This window comes from Bombina bombina, chromosome 5 (genome assembly GCF_027579735.1).
Source record: "Bombina bombina isolate aBomBom1 chromosome 5, aBomBom1.pri, whole genome shotgun sequence".
Classification (NCBI taxonomy): Eukaryota; Metazoa; Chordata; class Amphibia; order Anura; family Bombinatoridae; genus Bombina; species Bombina bombina.
Window position 1 is genome coordinate 923,561,684 of NC_069503.1, and position 20,881 is coordinate 923,582,564.

At 41.7% G+C, this 20,881-nt stretch overlaps 1 protein-coding gene across 1 annotated transcript in view; it reads left to right on the forward strand.

The window, feature by feature from the left end:
• The window catches only part of CSPP1 (centrosome and spindle pole associated protein 1), a 411,029-nt gene that overhangs the window by 136,382 nt on the left and 253,766 nt on the right, over positions 1 to 20,881 (forward strand). The window contains exon 13 of the mRNA XM_053715098.1: positions 16,048 to 16,105. Coding sequence (XP_053571073.1) covers positions 16,048 to 16,105 — 58 coding nt within the window. The remainder of the gene's footprint in view (positions 1 to 16,047; positions 16,106 to 20,881) is intronic.

Consider the following 20,881-nt stretch of genomic DNA (forward strand, 5'->3'; position numbering starts at 1 on the left):
TAAGGGTTAAAGCTTCCAAATTTGGTGTGCAATACTTTTAAGGCTTTAAGACACTGTGGTGAAAATTTGGTGAATTTTGAACAATTCCTTCATGTTTTTTCGCATTTGCAGTAAAAAAGTGTGTTCAGTTTAAAATTTAAAGTGACAGTAACGGTTTTATTTTAAAACGTTTTTTGTACTTTGTTATCAAGTTTATGCCTGTTTAACATGTCTGAACTACCAGATAGACTGTGTTCTGAATGTGGGGAAGCCAGAATTCCTATTCATTTAAATAAATGTGATTTATGTGACAATGACAATGATGCCCAAGATGATTCCTCAAGTGAGGGGAGTAAGCATGGTACTGCATCATTCCCTCCTTCGTCTACACGAGTCTTGCCCACTCAGGAGGCCCCTAGTACATCTAGCGCGCCAATACTCCTTACTATGCAACAATTAACGGCTGTAATGGATAATTCTGTCAAAAACATTTTAGCCAAAATGAACACTTATCAGCGTAAGCGCGACTGCTCTGTTTTAGATACTGAAGAGCATGACGACGCTGATATTAATATTTCTGAAGGGCCTCTAACTCAGTCTGATGGGGCCAGGGAGGTTTTGTCTGAGGGAGAAATTACTGATTCAGGGCACATTTCTCAACAAGCTGAACCTGATGTGATTGCTTTTAAATTTAAGTTGGAACATCTCCGCATTCTGCTTAAGGAGGTATTATCCACTCTGGATGATTGTGACAAGTTGGTCATCCCAGAGAAACTATGTAAAATGGACAAGTTCCTAGAGGTGCCGGGGCTCCCAGAAGCTTTTCCTATACCCAAGCGGGTGGCGGACATTGTTAATAAAGAATGGGAAAGGCCCGGTATTCCTTTCGTCCCTCCCCCCATATTTAAAAAATTGTTTCCTATGGTCGACCCCAGAAAGGACTTATGGCAGACAGTCCCCAAGGTCGAGGGAGCGGTTTCCACTTTAAACAAACGCACCACTATACCCATAGAGGATAGTTGTGCTTTCAAAGATCCTATGGATAAAAAATTAGAAGGTTTGCTTAAAAAGATGTTTGTTCAGCAGGGTTACCTTCTACAACCAATTTCATGCATTGTCCCTGTCGCTACAGCCGCATGTTTCTGGTTCGATGAGCTGATAAAGGCGGTCGACAGTGATTCTCCTCCTTATGAGGAGATTATGGACAGAATCAATGCTCTCAAATTGGCTAATTCTTTCACCCTAGACGCCACTTTGCAATTGGCTAGGTTAGCGGCTAAGAATTCTGGGTTTGCTATTGTGGCGCGCAGAGCGCTTTGGTTGAAATCTTGGTCGGCTGATGCGTCTTCCAAGAACAAGCTACTTAACATTCCTTTCAAGGGGAAAACGCTGTTTGGCCCTGACTTGAAAGAGATTATCTCGGATATCACTGGGGGTAAGGGCCACGCCCTTCCTCAGGATCGGCCTTTCAAGGCAAAAAATAAACCTAATTTTCGTCCCTTTCGTAGAAACGGACCAGCCCAAGGTGCTACGTCCTCTAAGCAAGAGGGTAATACTTCTCAAGCCAAGCCAGCTTGGAGACCAATGCAAGGCTGGAACAAGGGAAAGCAGGCCAAGAAACCTGCCACTGCTACCAAGACAGCATGAAATGTTGGCCCCCGATCCGGGACCGGATCTGGTGGGGGGCAGACTCTCTCTCTTCGCTCAGGCTTGGGCAAGAGATGTTCTGGATCCTTGGGCGCTAGAAATAGTCTCCCAAGGTTATCTTCTGGAATTCAAGGGACTTCCCCCAAGGGGGAGGTTCCACAGGTCTCAGTTGTCTTCAGACCACATAAAAAGACAGGCATTCTTACATTGTGTAGAAGACCTGTTAAAAATGGGAGTGATTCATCCCGTTCCATTAAGAGAACAAGGGATGGGGTTCTACTCCAATCTGTTTATAGTTCCCAAAAAAGAGGGAACGTTCAGACCAATCTTAGATCTCAAGATCTTAAACAAGTTTCTCAAGGTTCCATCGTTCAAGATGGAAACCATTCGAACTATTCTTCCTTCCATCCAGGAAGGTCAATTCTTGACCACGGTGGATTTAAAGGATGCGTATCTACATATTCCTATCCACAAGGAACATCATCGGTTCCTGAGGTTCGCATTCCTGGACAAACATTACCAGTTCGTGGCGCTTCCTTTCGGATTAGCCACTGCTCCAAGGATTTTCACAAAGGTACTAGGGTCCCTTCTAGCTGTGCTAAGACCAAGGGGCATTGCTGTAGTACCTTACTTGGACGACATTCTGATTCAAGCGTCGTCCCTTCCTCAAGCAAAGGCTCACACGGACATTGTCCTGGCCTTTCTCAGATCTCACGGATGGAAAGTGAACGTGGAAAAGAGTTCTCTATCTCCGTCAACAAGGGTTCCCTTCTTGGGAACAATAATAGACTCCTTAGAAATGAGGATTTTTCTGACAGAGGCCAGAAAAACAAAACTTCTAGACTCTTGTCGGATACTTCATTCCGTTCCTCTTCCTTCCATAGCTCAGTGCATGGAAGTGATCGGGTTGATGGTAGCGGCAATGGACATAGTTCCTTTTGCACGCATTCATCTAAGACCATTACAACTGTGCATGCTCAGTCAGTGGAATGGGGACTATACAGACTTGTCTCCGAAGATACAAGTAAATCAGAAGACCAGAGACTCACTCCGTTGGTGGCTGTCCCTGGACAACCTGTCACGAGGGATGACATTCCGCAGACCAGAGTGGGTCATTGTCACGACCGACGCCAGTCTGATGGGCTGGGGCGCGGTCTGGGGATCCCTGAAAGCTCAGGGTCTTTGGTCTCGGGAAGAATCTCTTCTACCGATAAATATTCTGGAACTGAGAGCGATATTCAATGCTCTCAAGGCTTGGCCTCAGCTAGCGAGGGCCAAGTTCATACGGTTTCAATCAGACAACATGACAACTGTTGCGTACATCAACCATCAGGGGGGAACAAGGAGTTCCCTGGCGATGGAAGAAGTGACCAAAATCATTCTATGGGCGGAGTCTCACTCCTGCCACCTGTCTGCTATCCACATCCCAGGAGTGGAAAATTGGGAAGCGGATTTTCTGAGTCGTCAGACATTGCATCCGGGGGAGTGGGAACTCCATCCGGAAATCTTTGCCCAAGTCACTCAGCTGTGGGGCATTCCAGACATGGATCTGATGGCCTCTCGTCAGAACTTCAAAGTTCCTTGCTACGGGTCCAGATCCAGGGATCCCAAGGCGGCTCTAGTGGATGCACTAGTAGCACCTTGGACCTTCAAACTAGCTTATGTGTTCCCGCCGTTTCCTCTCATCCCCAGGCTGGTAGCCAGGATCAATCAGGAGAGGGCGTCGGTGATCTTGATAGCTCCTGCGTGGCCACGCAGGACTTGGTATGCAGATCTGGTGAATATGTCATCGGCTCCTCCTTGGAAGCTACCTTTGAGACGAGACCTTCTTGTTCAGGGTCCGTTCGAACATCCGAATCTGGTTTCACTCCAGCTGACTGCTTGGAGATTGAACGCTTGATCTTATCGAAGTGAGGGTTCTCAGATTATGTTATCGATACTCTTGTTCAGGCCAGAAAGCCTGTAACTAGAAAGATTTACCACAAAATTTGGAAAAAATATATCTGTTGGTGTGAATCTAAAGGATTCCCTTGGGACAAGGTTAAGATTCCTAGGATTCTATCCTTCCTTCAAGAAGGATTGGAAAAAGGATTATCTGCAAGTTCCCTGAAGGGACAGATTTCTGCCTTGTCTGTGTTACTTCACAAAAAGCTGGCCGCTGTGCCAGATGTTCAAGCCTTTGTTCAGGCTCTGGTTAGAATTAAGCCTGTTTACAAACCTTTGACTCCTCCTTGGAGTCTCAATTTAGTTCTTTCAGTTCTTCAGGGGGTTCCGTTTGAACCCTTGCATTCCGTTGATATTAAGTTATTATCTTGGAAAGTTTTGTTTTTAGTTGCAATTTCTTCTGCTAGAAGAGTTTCAGAATTATCTGCTCTGCAGTGTTCTCCTCCTTATCTGGTGTTCCATGCAGATAAGGTGGTTTTACGTACTAAACCTGGTTTTCTTCCAAAAGTTGTTTCTAACAAAAACATTAACCAGGAGATTATCGTACCTTCTCTATGTCCGAAACCAGTTTCAAAGAAGGAACGTTTGTTGCACAATTTGGATGTTGTTCGCGCTCTAAAATTCTATTTAGATGCTACAAAGGATTTTAGACAAACATCTTCCTTGTTTGTTGTTTATTCCGGTAAACGGAGAGGTCAAAAAGCAACTTCTACCTCTCTCTCTTTTTGGATTAAAAGCATCATCAGATTGGCTTACGAGACTGCCGGACGGCAGCCTCCCGAAAGAATCACAGCTCATTCCACTAGGGCTGTGGCTTCCACATGGGCCTTCAAGAACGAGGCTTCTGTTGATCAGATATGTAGGGCAGCGACTTGGTCTTCACTGCACACTTTTACCAAATTTTACAAGTTTGATACTTTTGCTTCTTCTGAGGCTATTTTTGGGAGAAAGGTTTTGCAAGCCGTGGTGCCTTCCATTTAGGTGACCTGATTTGCTCCCTCCCTTCATCCGTGTCCTAAAGCTTTGGTATTGGTTCCCACAAGTAAGGATGACGCCGTGGACCGGACACACCTATGTTGGAGAAAACAGAATTTATGTTTACCTGATAAATTACTTTCTCCAACGGTGTGTCCGGTCCACGGCCCGCCCTGGTTTTTTTAATCAGGTCTGATAATTTATTTTCTTTAACTACAGTCACCACGGTACCATATGGTTTCTCCTATGCAAATATTCCTCCTTAACGTCGGTCGAATGACTGGGGTAGGCGGAGCCTAGGAGGGATCATGTGACCAGCTTTGCTGGGCTCTTTGCCATTTCCTGTTGGGGAAGAGAATATCCCACAAGTAAGGATGACGCCGTGGACCGGACACACCGTTGGAGAAAGTAATTTATCAGGTAAACATAAATTCTGTTTTTTCTTTCAATTTGACTTTGTTTTCCAAAAATGTTTGTGGGCAAACTAGGCTCGCGAGGACGCAAAATGCTGTTTCTCTTGTTAAGTGTAGTCAGTCCACGGGTCATCCATTACTTATGGAATATATCTCTTCCTAACAGGAAGCTGCAAGAGGATCACCCAAGCAGAGCTGCTATATAGCTCCTCCCCTCACATGTCATATTCAGTCATTCTCTTGCAGCCTAACTAAAGATAGGTCGCTGTGAGAGGTCTGTGGTGTTTTTTAACTTAGTTTATTTCTACAATCAAAAGTTTGTTATTTTAAATGGCACCGGAGTGTGCTGTTTGTTCTCAGGCAGTATTAGAAGAAGAATCTGACTGCGTTTTCTATGATCTTAGCAGACGTAACTAAGATCCACTGGCTGTTCTCATCTGAGGAGTGAGGTAACTTCAGAGAAGGGGAATAGCATGCAGGGCCCCCCTGCAAATGAGGTATGTGCAGTAATTATTTTTCTGAGGAATGGAATTGACTGAGAAAATACTGCTGATACCAATGTAAAGTAAGTTCAGCCTTAAATGCAGTGATAGCGACTGGTATTAGGCTGATGAGTGTGTGTACACTGAATGTATTTTTCTAAGGAATGGAATTGACTCTGAAAATACTGTTAATACTGAAATAATGTATGAGCCTTAACTGCAGTAAAAGCGACTGGTAGCAGGCTTATTAATAACAATTCATAACTTTTCAAATGTATGTTTAAAACGTTTACTGGCATGTTAATCGTTTTTTGTGAGGTACTTGGTGATAAAACTTATTGGGGCATGATTTTTACCACATGGCCATCTTTGTTTTCTGCATAGAAACAGTTTTCTGAGCTTCCCCACTGTTGTAATATGAGTGGGAGGGGCCTATTTTAGCGCTTTTTTGCGCAGTAAAAATTCAGTCACAATCTGTCTACTTCATCCTCCATGATCCAGATCGTCTCTAGAGAGCTCAGGGGTCTTCAAAATTCATTTTGAGGGAGGTAATCAGTCACAGCAGACCTGTGACAGTGTGTTTTGACTGTGAGAAAAACGTTAATTATTAAATTGTTATCCGTTTTTGGGTATTAAGGGGTTAATCATCCATTTGCTGGTGGGTGCAATCCTTTGCTAACTTAATACATTTACTGTGAAAAATTGGTTGCTATAACTATTTTGGTTCATTGTTATTTCAACTGTGACAGCTTTTTGTGCTTCTTAAAGGCACAGTAGCGTTTTTTATATTGCTTGTAAATTTATTTAGAAAAGTATTTCCAAGCTTGCTAGTCTCATTGCTAGTCTGTTTAAACATGTCTGACACAGATGAATCTCTTTGTTCACTATGTTTAAAGGCCAATGTGGAGCCCAATAGAAATTTATGTACTAATTGCATTGATGCTACTTTAAATAAAAGTCAATCTTTACATGTAACGAAATTATCACCAGACAACGAGGGGGAAGTTATGCCGACTAACTCTCCTCACGTGTCAGTACCTTCGCCTCCCGCTCAGGAGGTGCGTGATTTTGTGGCGCCAAGTACATCAGGGAGGCCCTTACAAATCACTTTGCAAGACATGGCTACTGTTATGACAGAAGTATTATCTAAATTGCCAGAATTAAGAGGCAAGCGCGATAGCTCTGGGTTAAGGACAGAGCGCGCGGATGAGGTGAGAGCCATGTCAGATACTGCGTCACAGTTTGCAGAACGTGAAGACGGAGAGCTTCATTCTGTGGGTGACGGATCTGATCCAGGGAGACTGGATTCAGAGATTTCTAATTTTAAATTTAAGCTTGAGAACCTCCGCATATTGCTAGGGGAGGTATTAGCGGCTCTGAATGATTGTAACACGGTTGCAATTCCAGAAAAATTATGTAGGTTGGATAGATACTATGCGGTACCGGTGTGTACTGACGTGTTTCCTATACCTAAAAGGCTTACAGAGATTATTAGCAAGGAGTGGGATAGACCTGGTGTGCCTTTTTCCCCTCCTCCCATATTTAGGAAAATGTTTCCTATAGACGCCACCACACGAGACTTATGGCAGACGGGGTCCCTAAGGTGGAGGGAGCAGTTTCTACTTTAGCTAAGCGTACCACTATCCCGGTGGAGGATAGTTGTGCCTTTTCAGATCCAATGGATAAGAAATTAGAGGGTTACCTTAAGAAAATGTTTGTTCAACAAGGTTTTATCTTACAGCCCCTTGCATGCATTGCGCCTGTCACTGCTGCGGCGGCATTCTGGTTTGAGTCTCTGGAAGAGGCCATTCGCACAGCTCCATTGGATGAAATTATGAACAAGCTTAAAGCACTTAAGCTAGCTAACGCATTTGTTTCTGATGCCGTCGTACATTTAACCAAACTTACGGCTAAGAACTCCGGATTCGCCATCCAAGCGCGCAGAGCGCTATGGCTTAAATCCTGGTCAGCTGACGTGACTTCTAAATCTAAATTGCTTAATATTCCTTTCAAAGGGCAGACCTTATTCGGGCCCGGCTTGAAAGAAATTATAGCTGACATTACGGGAGGTAAGGGCCATGCTCTACCTCAGGACAGGGCCAAATCAAAGGCCAAACAGTCTAATTTTCGTGCCTTTCGTAACTTCAAGGCAGGAGCAGCATCAACTTCCTCCGCTCCAAAACAGGAAGGAGCTGTTGCTCGTTACAGGCAGGGCTGGAAAGTTAACCAGTCCTGGAACAAGGGCAAGCAGGCCAAGAAACCTGCTGCCCCCAAGACAGCATGAAGAGAGGGCCCCCTATCCGGAAACGGATCTAGTGGGGGGCAGACTTTCTCTCTTCGCCCAGGCTTGGGCAAGAGATGTCCAGGATCCCTGGGCGTTGGAGAGTTTCTACGCTGTGTACAAGACCTCTTACTAATGGGGGTGATCCATCCAGTTCCGCGGACGGAACACGGGAAGGGATTCTATTCAAATCTATTTGTGGTTCCCAAGAAAGAGGGAACCTTCAGACCAATCTTGGACTTAAAAATCCTAAACAAATTTCTAAGAGTTCCATCATTCAAAATGGAAACTATTCGAACCATCCTTCCCATGATCCAAGAGGGTCAGTACATGACCACAGTGGACTTAAAGGATGCCTACCTTCACATACCGATTCACAAGGATCATTATCGGTACCTAAGATTTGCTTTCCTAGACAGGCATTACCAGTTTGTAGCTCTTCCCTTCGGATTAGCTACGGCTCCAAGAATCTTTACAAAAGTTCTGGGCTCACTTCTGGCGGTACTAAGACCGCGAGGCATAGCGGTGACTCCGTACCTAGACGACATTCTGATACAAGCGTCAAGTTTTCAAACTGCCAAGTCTCATACAGAGATAGTTCTGGCATTTCTGAGGTCGCATGGGTGGAAGGTGAACGTGGAAAAGAGTTCTCTATTACCACTTACAAGAGTTCCCTTTCTAGGGACTCTTTTATAGATTCTGTAGAGATGAAAATTTACCTGACAGAGGCCAGGTTATTAAAACTTCTAAATGCTTGCCGTGTCCTTCATTCCATTCCACACCCGTCAGTAGCTCAGTGCATGGAAGTAATCGGCTTAATGGTAGCGGCAATGGACATAGTACCATTTGCGCGCCTGCATCTCAGACCGCTGCAATTGTGCATGCTAAGTCAGTGGAACGGGGATTACTCAGATTTGTTCCCCCTACTAAATCTGGATCAAGAGACCAGAGATTCTCTTCTATGGTGGCTTTCTCGGCCACATCTGGCCAAGGGGATGACCTTTCGCAGGCCAGATTGGACGATTGTAACAACAGACGCGAGCCTTCTAGGCTGGGGCGCAGTCTGGAACTCCCTGAAAGCTCAGGGATTATGGACTCAGGAGGAGAAACTCCTCCCAATAAATATTCTGGAATTAAGAGCAATATTCAATGCTCTCCTAGCTTGGCCTCAGTTAGCAACTCTGAGGTTCATCAGATTTCAGTCGGACAACATCACGACTGTGGCTTACATCAACCATCAAGGGGGAACCAGAAGTTCCCTAGCGATGTTGGAAGTCTCAAAGATAATTTGCTGGGCAGAGTCTCACTCTTGCCACCTGTCAGCGATTTACATCCCAGGCGTGGAGAACTGGGAGGCGGATTTTCTAAGTCGCCAGACTTTTCATCCGGGGGAGTGGGAACTTCATCCGGAGGTCTTTGCTCAACTGATTCATCGTTGGGGCAAACCAGATCTGGATCTCATGGCGTCTCGTCAGAACGCCAAGCTTCCTTGTTACGGATCCAGGTCCAGGGACCCGGGAGCGGTGCTGATAGATGCTCTGACAGCCCCTTGGGTCTTCAACATGGCTTATGTGTTTCCACCATTCCCGATGCTTCCTAGTTTGATTGCCAAGATCAAACAGGAGAGAGCTTCGGTGATTCTGATAGCGCCTGCGTGGCCACGCAGGACCTGGTATGCAGACCTAGTGGACATGTCGTCCTGTCCACCGTGGTCTCTGCCTCTGAGACAGGACCTTCTAATTCAGGGTCCTTTCAACCATCCAAATCTAATTTCTCTGAGGCTGACTGCATGGAGATTGAACGCTTGATTCTATCAAAGCGTGGCTTCTCGGAGTCGGTTATTGATACCCTAATACAGGCTAGGAAGCCTGTTACCAGAAAAATTTACCATAAGATATGGCGTAAATATTTATATTGGTGCGAATCCAAGAGTTACTCATGGAGTAAGGTTAGGATTCCTAGGATATTGTCCTTTCTACAAGAGGGTTTAGAAAAGGGCTTATCTGCTAGTTCGTTAAAGGGACAGATTTCTGCTCTGTCTATTCTTTTACACAAACGTCTGGCTGAAGTTCCAGACGTTCAGGCTTTTTGTCAGGCTTTAACTAGGATTAAGCCTGTGTTTAAGACTGTTGCTCCGCCGTGGAGCTTAAACTTAGTTCTTAATGTTCTTCAAGGCGTTCCATTTGAACCCCTTCATTCCATTGATATCAAGCTGTTATCCTGGAAGGTTTTGTTTTTGATGGCTATTTCCTCGGCTCGAAGAGTCTCTGAGTTATCTGCCTTACATTGTGATTCTCCTTATCTGATTTTTCATTCAGACAAGGTAGTTCTGCGTACTAAACCTGGGTTCTTACCTAAGGTAGTTACTAACAGGAATATCAATCAAGAGATTGTTGTTCCATCACTGTGTCCTAACCCTTTTTCAAAGAAGGAACGACTTTTGCATAATCTGGACGTAGTCCGTGCCCTGAAGTTCTATTTGCAGGCAACTATAGATTTTCGTCAAACTTCTTCCCTGTTTGTCGTTTACTCTGGACAGAGAAGAGGTCAAAAGGCTTCGGCTACCTCTCTCTCTTTTTGGCTTCGTAGCATAATACGTTTAGCCTATGAGACTGCTGGACAGCAGCCTCCTGAAAGGATTACAGCTCATTCTACTAGAGCTGTGGCTTCCACCTGGGCCTTTAAAAATGAGGCCTCTGTTGAACAGATTTGCAAGGCTGCGACTTGGTCTTCGCTTCACACCTTTTCAAAATTTTACAAATTTGACACTTTTGCTTCTTCGGAAGCTATTTTTGGGAGAAAGGTACTTCAGGCAGTGGTTCCTTCTGTTTAATGTTCCTGCCTTGTCCCTCCCTTCATCCGTGTACTTTAGCTTTGGTATTGGTATTCCATAAGTAATGGATGACCCGTGGACTGACTACACTTAACAAGAGAAAACATAATTTATGCTTACCTGATAAATTTATTTCTCTTGTAGTGTAGTCAGTCCACGGCCCGCCCTGTCTTTAAGGCAGATCTAAATTTTAATTAAACTCCAGTCACCACTGCACCCTGTGGTTTCTCCTTTCTCGTCTGCTTTGGTCGAATGACTGAATATGACATGTGAGGGGAGGAGCTATATAGCAGCTCTGCTTGGGTGATCCTCTTGCAGCTTCCTGTTAGGAAGAGATATATTCCATAAGTAATGGATGACCCGTGGAATGACTACACTACAAGAGAAATAAATTTATCAGGTAAGCATAAATTATGTTTTTTTTTATGGTGTAATTTTTGGCGTGAATTTTTTTTGCTGCAAAGTTGCGTCTATAGTAACGCGTCTCATCATTTCCTGTGCTTTTGTTGATTTTGGCGCAAAGTCGCTCTTGTTATGACGCGATTTGCGTCATTTCCTGGTTAGCTTTGGCGGCAAAAAATTTCACTTCCTTATGCGTCATACTTGGCGTCAAAAATATTTTTGTATATTACCCCTCAACCTTTAATGCTTCTGGGTCTCTTCATATTTTTAATAGCTATGATGCTTATTTTTTTGCATCTCACTTTAGCATAAGCATTCATGAAACTGCTATATGAGGAAATTAGATATTTTGTTTAAATGTTGTTTTTTTCTTTTTACATTTTGCAAGATGTCTCAGTCTGATCCTGCCTCTGATGTTGCTGTAGAAACCATGTTGCCTGAACACAGTTCTACCAAAGCCAAGTGTGTCTGTTGTAAATTAACTGATGTTATTTCTTCAGCTCAATTATGTGGCATCTGTCATAACAAGCTGTAAAATGCTGATAATGTTTCTATTAGTACAAATAAATTGTCTGTTGTTCCTTCAACGTCTAATGTACCTGATATTCCTGCAGATGTAAATAATTATATTGCTGCAGCTATAGAAAAGGCTATGTCTGCTATTCCGCCTTCAAATAAACGTAAATGGTCTTTCAAAGCTTCTCATAATTCTCATTAAATTTGTATTGACCGACAACATACTGAAGTATCCTCTGCTGATGAGGATCTCTCTGGTTCAGAGGATCCTGAATCAGATTCTGAAATTGTTAAAATTCCTGTCTGTTTAAGATTGAGTATATTCGTTCTTTGTTGAAGGAAGTTTTGGTTACTTTGGGTATTGAAGAGTCTAGTCCTCTTGATAACAAAGCCAGTAAACGTTTAAATTCTGTTTTAAACCTATTCCAGATGCTGTTTCTGATATGATTACTAAGGAATGGTCTAACCCTGGTTCTTCTTGTAATCCTTCTTCTAGGTTTAAGAAGTCGTATCCTTTACCTGTGGCTAATTTAGAGTTTTAGGGAAAAGTCACTAAAGTTGAAGTTGATGGGGCTATTTCCACTCTTGCCAGACGTACTGCTATCCCTATGGAAGATAGTACTTCTTTTGAGGATCCTTTAGATAGAAACATTGAATCTTATCTCAGAAAAGCTTATTTACATTCTAGTTATATTCTTAGACCTGCCATTTCTATGGCTGATGTGGCTGCTGCTTCAACTTTTTGGTTGGACAGTTTAGCCCATCAGGTAGAAGATTCTGATTTGTCTAGCATTGTTCTTCTGCTTCAACATGCTAATCATTTTATTTGTGCTATATTTGACATTATTAAGATCAATGTTAAATCTATGTCTTTTTAGCTATTTTAGCTAGAAGAGCTTTATGGCTTAAATCTTGGAATGCTGACATGGTGTCTAAATCTAGATTACTATCTCTATCTTTCCAGGGGAAGAATTTATTTGGTTCTCAATTGGATTCTATTATTTCCACTATCACTGATAAAAAGTCCAAGGGTAAATTGAAGGCTCCTAATTGTTTTTGTTCCTTTCGACAGAATAAGGAACAAAAAACTACTCCTTCCCCTAAGGCCTCTGGTTCCAATTGGAGACCATCCTCAAATTGGAATAAGACCAAGCCTTATAAAAAAACAAATCCAGCCCCCAAGACTGCATGACGGTACGGCCCTCAATCCAGTTCAGCTGGTGGGGGGCAGATTGAAATTATTTCAGGAAATTTGGTCAAGTTCTGTTCAGAATCCGTGGATTCAGAATATTGTGTCTCAAGGGTATCAAATAGGTTTCAGAATAAGACCTCCTGTGGGAATATTCTTTCTTTCTCATGTTCCAACAAATCCTGTGAAAGCTCAGGCTTTTCTGAAATGTGTTTCAGATCTAGAGGGGTGATTGTTCCTGTTCCTCTACAGGAACAAGGTTTGGGGTTCTATTCAAATCTATTCATTGTCCCAAAGAAAGAGAATTCTTTCAGACCAGTTCTGGATCTGATATTTTAAAATCGTTTTGTAAGAGTCCCAACTTTCAAGATGGTTACTATAAGGACTATTCTGCCTTTTGTTCAGCAAGGGCATTATATGTCCACAATAGACTTACAGGATGCTTATCTTCATATTCCAATTCATCCAGACCACTATCGGTTTATGAGATTCTCTTTTCTAAACAAGCATTACCAGTTTGTCGCTCTTCCATTTAGCCTAGCGACGGCACCAAGAATCTTTTTGAAGGTTCTCGGTGCCCTTCTATCTGTAATCAGAGAGCAGGGTATTGCAGTGTTTCCTTATTTGGACGATATTTTGGTACTAGCTCAGTCTTTTCATTTAGCAGAATCTCACACAAAACAACTAGTGTGGTTTCTTCAAAGGTATGGTTGGAGGATCAATTTGCTAAAGAGTTTCTTGGTTCCTCAAACAAGGGTCATCTTTTTAGGTTCCCAGATAGATTCAGTGTCCATGACTCTGTCTTTAACGGACAAGAGGCGAATGAAATTGGTTTTAGCTTGTCTAAGCTTTCAGTCTTGATCGTTCCCTTCAGTAGCTATGTGCATGGAAGTTGAAGGTCTTATGACTGCAGCATCGGACGCGATCCCCTTTGTTCGTTTACATATGAGACCTCTGCAGCTTTGCATGCTGAATTAATGGTGCAGGGATTATACTCGGATATCACAACTGATATACTTAAATCCCAACATTCAACTTTCTCTGTCTTGGTGGATGGACCATCACCGGATTGTTCCAGGGGCCTCCTTTGTTTGTCCTTCCTGGACTGTGATCTCAGCGGATGCAAGTCTTACTGGTTGGGGAGTTGTCTGGGGGTCTCTGACAACACAAGGGGTTTGGGAACCTCAAGGCGAGGTTAGCAATCAATATTTTAGAACTCCTTGCTATCTTCAGAGCTTTTCAGACTTGGCCTCTATTAAAGAGAGAACTTTTAATTTGTTTTCAGACAGACAATATCACAACAGTGACATATGTCAATCATCAAGGAGGGACTTTCAGCTCTTTAGCAATGAAAGAAGTATCTTGGATACTTTCCTGGGCGGAGTCCAACTCTTATCTAATTTCTGTGGTTCATATTCCAGGTGTAGACAATTGAGAAGCAGATTATCTCAGTCCTCAGACTTTGCATCCGGGAGAGTGGTCTCTCAATCCAGATGTGTTTCATCAGATTATACAGATGTGGGGTCTTCCAGAAATAGATCTGATGGCCTCTCGTTTGAACAAGAAACTTCCCAGATATCTTTCCAGATCTAAGGATCCTCAGGCAGAGATGGTGGATGCTTTAGCAGTTCCTTGGTGTTACCAACCTGCTTACATTTTTCCACCCCTAGTTCTTCTTCCAAGGGGGATCTCCAAGATCATAATGGAACACACTCATGTGTTTCTGATAGCACCAGCATGGCCTCACAGGTTTTGGTATGCGGATCTTGTCCGGATGTCCAGTTGCCAACCTTGGCCACTTCCTTTAAGGCCAGACCTTTTGTCTAAAGGGCCGTTTTTCCATCAGAATCTCTAAATTTGAAGGTTTGGAAATTGAATGCTTAGTTCTTAGTCATAGAGGTTTCTCTGACTCAGTGATTTAACACTATGTTAAAGGCTCGTAAGTCTGTTTGGAGGAAGATTTATTATCGGGTTTGGAAAACCTGTATTTCATGGTGCTCCTCTCATAATTTTTCCTGGCATTCTTTTAGAATTCCTCGGATTTTACAGTTTCTTCAGGATGGTTTGGATAAGGGTTTGTCTGCCAATACTTTGAAGGGACAAATCTCTGCTTTTTCTATCTTATTTCATAGAAAGATTGCTAAACTTCCTGATATTCACTGTTTTGTTCAGGCTTCTGTTCGTATCAAACCTGTTATTAAGTCTATTTTCTTGGAGTCTCAATTTGGTTTTAAGGAATTTGCAGGCTCCTCCTTTTGAGCCTATGCATTCTTTGGATATTTAACTACTGTCTTGGAAAGTGTTATTTCTTTTGGCTATCTCTTCTGCTAGGAGAGTTTAAGTTGTCGGCTCTCTCTTCTGAGTCTCCTTATCTGATTGTCCATCAAGATAAAGCGGTTTTACGGACTTATTTCAAATTTTTGCCTATAGTTGTGAATTCTAACAACATTAGTAGGGAAATTGTTGTTCCTTCTTTGTGTCCTAATCCTATAAATTCTCTTGAGAGATCTCTACATTCTTTGGATGTGGTTAGAGCTCTTTGAAATACTATGTTGAAGCTACTAAGGATTTCAGAAAGACTTCTAGTCTATTTGTTATTTTCTCTGGTTTCAGGAAAGGTCATAAAGCCTCTGCCATTTCTTTGGCATCTTGGTTGAAACTTTTGATTTACAAGGCTTATTTGGAGGCGGGGCAGTCTTCACCTCAAAGAATTACAGCTCATTATACTAGATCAGTTGCCACTTCTTGGGCTTTCAAGAATGGAGCTTCAGTTGATCAGATTTTCAAAGCAGCAGCTTGGTCTTCTTTGCATACATTTACAAAATGTTACCATTTTTATGTATTTGCTTCTTCAGAAGCAGTCTTTGGTAGAAAAGTTCTTCAGGCAGCTGTTTCAGTTTGATTCTTTTGCCTATGATTTGAGTTTTTTTTAAAAATTTTAAGAAAACTTAATCATTATTTGGATTTAATTTTTCAGCGGAAATAGCTGTTTTTATTTTATCCCTCCCTCTCTAGTGACTTGGGTATTATATCCCATACGTCACTAACTCATGGACTCTTGCCAAGAAAGAAAACATAATGAGTCCATGAGACCTACTTTATTTTTTGGTGGTTATGATTTTTTTGTATAAAAGCACAATATTATTTTCCAGTTCCTCTTTTTGTATGCCTTTTTACTCCTTTTTACACCTCACTACTTGGCTATACATTAAACTAAGGTATGAGTGTGGTGGGAGGTGTATTTATAGGCATTTTGAGGTTTGGGAAACTTTGCCCCCTCCTGGTGGGAATGTATATTCTATATGTCACTAGCTCATGGACTTTCATGCCACTATGAAAGAAATTAATTTATCAGATAAGTTCTTACATAAATTATGTTTTTCCAGGGAAAAGGAGCTTGAACTAAAGGTTGCTGCATCAGGAGCCATAGATCCAGAAAAACAAGTAAGAGCCATTTCCCCTTCCATTTGCTTTTTGATGTTGTAGCCACTAGCCTCTTCCTTTGTATTGTCCCCTAACTTTTGTATATTTCATTTTAAATACTGAAATGAAAACATTTTAAATACTTTAGTTAATCATCAGAGAGGGTGTTTGTAAGATGCTTGTGTATTACATAATGTACAAAATGATTCCTCCTTCAAATGCATCCCCCACTTGCAGTGTCTGTCCTGTCAGTCTGAATATATAAGCTTTTTCTATCATGATTCGAATAGAGAATACAGTTTTACGCAACTTTCCAATTTACTTCTATAATCAAATTTGCATCATTCTTTGGTGTCCTTTGAAGGAGCAGCAATGCAGTACTAGAAGCCAGCTGAATAAATCAGGAGTACTGTGCCAATTACAACTGACATATATGTGCAGCCACTAATCAGCTGCTTGCTCCCAGAAGTGCATTGCTGCTTCTTAGAGTACCTAGTTATGCTTTTTAACAAAGGATACCAAGAGAACAAAATAAATTATATAATAAAAGTAAATTGTAAAGTTGTTTCAGATGGCATGCTCTGTCTGAATCCTCAAAGAATATATTTGGATTTTACGTAGCTTTTTTTAATGTCATGTATGCAAGATCACTAGTGCAAAAAAGCGTGCATGACCGTATGATTCAATGACAGACTAGAAACTGTAGAGAGGTAACTTTTTACTGAAAAGAAGAAAAAAAAATATTTTTTAAGAAGAAAGCTTATTAAAGCTGTACTAGTGTAATATAATGGCTAAACAGATTGTATTTATTGTATAGTTTGATTATTGTTCTTTAATATGACATTTAATGTTTTTCTAACCTGAAATATGTATATATATGCTTCTTTTAGCTAAAAGAAGAGGAGGTAAATTGCATTTATTATTCTCTAAAATGAACTAATATATTTTGGTACCGACATTCCCTAGAACCAGATCTTTGTATCTGTTAACTGCATGCAACTGGACATATTTTAGCAGCTGCATGTTTTTGTAGTGTGCATGTGCTTTGTAAACCTGAACTTATTTTGACTGTTTAAATATATTGGAATTCTGGGGCATATTTTCTAAATGTAAATTGATGTTTGGTTACTGTAATATAAAGTATATCCCAGCTCTCAGCTGGAAATAATGTCAATTAAACGTTTTGTTAATAGGGAAATGAAAACCAAGAATTTGCCTTTATTTTTCAGAGGATAAATAATACACACAAATAAAAAAAAGGTTTCTTCTTTACTTCTATTATCAAATTTACTGATTATTTGTGTTATGTATTGTTAAAATGAATATTCTAAACTTAAAGATACTATTTTCTAAAATAAATAATAAAGTGCTTTGTATTGATAGAGTAGTTTATTTTCAACAAACCATCAATATAATAGTGTACATAGAGCCAAGACTGGATGATAAAATTAAATGTTACCTAGGGCTGGCTTCCTTTGTTTTTTAAATAGAAATTTAGACCTGCAACACTCAATTTATAAGTGGCTATGGTATGTCCCAAGGCAAATCTGAGGTCACTCTGAGGTTCTCTAGATCTGGCTTTTTTTTTTTCTTTTTTTTTTACTTTTCCGTTTTTGCACAACAGGTTCCATCACTCAACTTCCACATAACTCAAGTGTTTCTATAGCAGTCATTTTTGTAATGTCTTCTATGGCGTTGCAGTACTGTTACCCTTTCTGAAAGGGACTGTAAACATTAAGCACAATGACCCTCCCATCTAGCGCTGCATTGTTTTTTTAGCATGCCATAGGGTTCTCAAACCACAACCTGTCCGATCATGCCAATTACCTTAAAGGGATATTAAATACTTTAAGATGGTAATATAAAAGAACAAATCTTATATATATATAAAAAAAACACTGAAATAGGCTTTCATTATTTATTTTGTCCCCTCTGCCTCTAATTCCATTCTGAAATTGTGAGCTCTTCAGTTCCTGTTAGAAATGGAAGTGCAGAATACAGTTATATTCCACACAACTATTGGCTGCACACTCTAGTGACCTATTTATAACTGTCCCTAATTGGCCACAGCAAAGAAGGTAACACAAGTTACAACATGGCAGCTCCCATTGTTTTATAGACCCTAAAACTTTACACTTATTTCGTCAATATTTAACCCCTTAATGACCACAGCACTTTTCCATTTTCTGTCCGTTTGGGACCAAGGCTATTTTTACATTTCTCCAACATAGGTGTGTCCGGTCCACGGCGTCATCCTTACTTGTGGGATATTCTCTTCCCCAACAGGAAATGGCAAAGAGCCCAGCAAAGCTGGTCACATGATCCCTCCTAGGCTCCGCCTACCCCAGTCATTCTCTTTGCCGTTGTACAGGCAACATCTCCACGGAGATGGCTTAGAGTTTTTTAGTGTTTAACTGTAGTTTTTATTATTCAATCAAGAGTTTGTTATTTTGAAATAGTGCTGGTATGTACTATTTACTCAGAAACAGAAAAGAGATGAAGATTTCTGTTTGTATGAGGAAAATGATTTTAGCAACCGTCACTAAAATCCATGGCTGTTCCACACAGGACTGTTGAGAGCAATTAACTTCAGTTGGGGGAACAGTGAGCAGTCTCTTGCTGCTTGAGGTATGACACATTCTAACAAGACGATGTAATGCTGGAAGCTGTCATTTTCCCTATGGGATCCGGTAAGCCATGTTTATTACGATCGTAAATAAGGGCTTCACAAGGGCTTATTAAGACTGTAGACTTTTTCTGGGCTAAATCGATTCATTATCAACACATATTTAGCCTTGAGGAATCATTTTATCTGGGTATTTTGATATAATAATATCGGCAGGCACTGTTTTAGACACCTTATTCTTTAGGGGCTTTCCCAAAGCATAAGCAGAGCCTCATTTTCGCGCCGGTGTTGCGCACTTGTTTTTGAGAGGCATGGCATGCAGTCGCATGTGAGAGGAGCTCTGATACTTAGAAAAGACTTTCTGAAGGCGTCATTTGGTATCGTATTCCCCTTTGGGCTTGGTTGGGTCTCAGCAAAGCAGATACCAGGGACTGTAAAGGGGTTAAAGTTCAAAACGGCTCCGGTTCCGTTATTTTAAGGGTTAAAGCTTCCAAATTTGGTGTGCAATACTTTTAAGGCTTTAAGACACTGTGGTGAAAATTTGGTGAATTTTGAACAATTGCTTCATGTTTTTTCGCAATTGCAGTAATAAAGTGTGTTCAGTTTAAAATTTAAAGTGACAGTAACGGTTTTATTTTAAAACGTTTTTTGTACTTTGTTATCTAGTTTATGCCTGTTTAACATGTCTGAACTACCAGATAGGCTGTGTTCTGAATGTGGGGAAGCCAGAATTCCTATTCATTTAAATAAATGTGATTTATGTGACAATGACAATGATGCCCAAGATGATTCCTCAAGTGAGGGGAGTAAGCATGGTACTGCATCATTCCCTCCTTCGTCTACACGAGTCTTGCCCACTCAGGAGGCCCCTAGTACATCTAGCGCGCCAATACTCCTTACTATGCAACAATTAACGGCTGTAATGGATAATTCTGTCAAAAACATTTTAGCCAAAATGAACACTTATCAGCGTAAGCGCGACTGCTCTGTTTTAGATACTGAAGAGCATGACGACGCTGATAATAATATTTCTGAAGGGCCCCTAACCCAGTCTGATGGGGCCAGGGAGGTTTTGTCTGAGGGAGAAATTACTGATTCAGGGAACATTTCTCAACAAGCTGAACCTGATGTGATTGCATTTAAATTTAAGTTGGAACATCTCCGCATTCTGCTTAAGGAGGTATTATCCACTCTGGATGATTGTGACAAGTTGGTCATCCCAGAGAAACTATGTAAAATGGACAAGTTCCTAGAGGTGCCGGGGCTCCCAGAAGCTTTTCCTATACCCAAGCGGGTGGCGGACATTGTTAATAAAGAATGGGAAAGGCCCGGTATTCCTTTCGTCCCTCCCCCCAATGGCAGACAGTCCCCAAGGTCGAGGGAGCGGTTTCCACTTTAAACAAACGCACCACTATACCCATAGAGGATAGTTGTGCTTTCAAAGATCCTATGGATAAAAAATTAGAAGGTTTGCTTAAAAAGATGTTTGTTCAGCAAGGTTACCTTCTACAACCAATTTCCTGCATTGTCCCTGTCGCTACTGCCGCATGTTTCTGGTTCGATGAGCTGATAAAGGCGGTCGATAGTGATTCTCCTCCTTTTGAGGAGATTATGGACAGAATCAATGCTCTCAAATTGGCTAATTCTTTCACCCTAGACGCCACTTTGCAATTGGCTAGGTTAGCGGCTAAGAATTCTGGGTTTGCTATTGTGGCGCGCAGAGCGCTTTGGTTGAAATCTTGGTCGGCTGATGCGTCTTCCAAGAACAAGCTACTTACATTCCTTTCAAGGGGAAAACGCTGTTTGGCCCTGACTTGAAAGAGATTATCTCTGATATCACTGGGGGTAAGGGCCACGCCCTTCCTCAGGATCGGCCTTTCGAGGCAAAAAATAAACCTAATTTTCGTCCCTTTCGTAGAAACGGACCAGCCCAAGGTGCTATGTCCTCTAAGCAAGAGGGTAATACTTCTCAAGCCAAGCCAGCTTGGAGACCAATGCAAGGCTGGAACAAGGGAAAGCAGGCCAAGAAACCTGCCACTGCTACCAAGACAGCATGAAATGTTGGCCCCCGATCCGGGACCGGATCTGGTGGGGGGCAGACTCTCTCTCTTCGCTCAGGCTTGGGCAAGAGATGTTCTGGATCCTTGGGCGCTAGAAATAGTCTCCCAAGG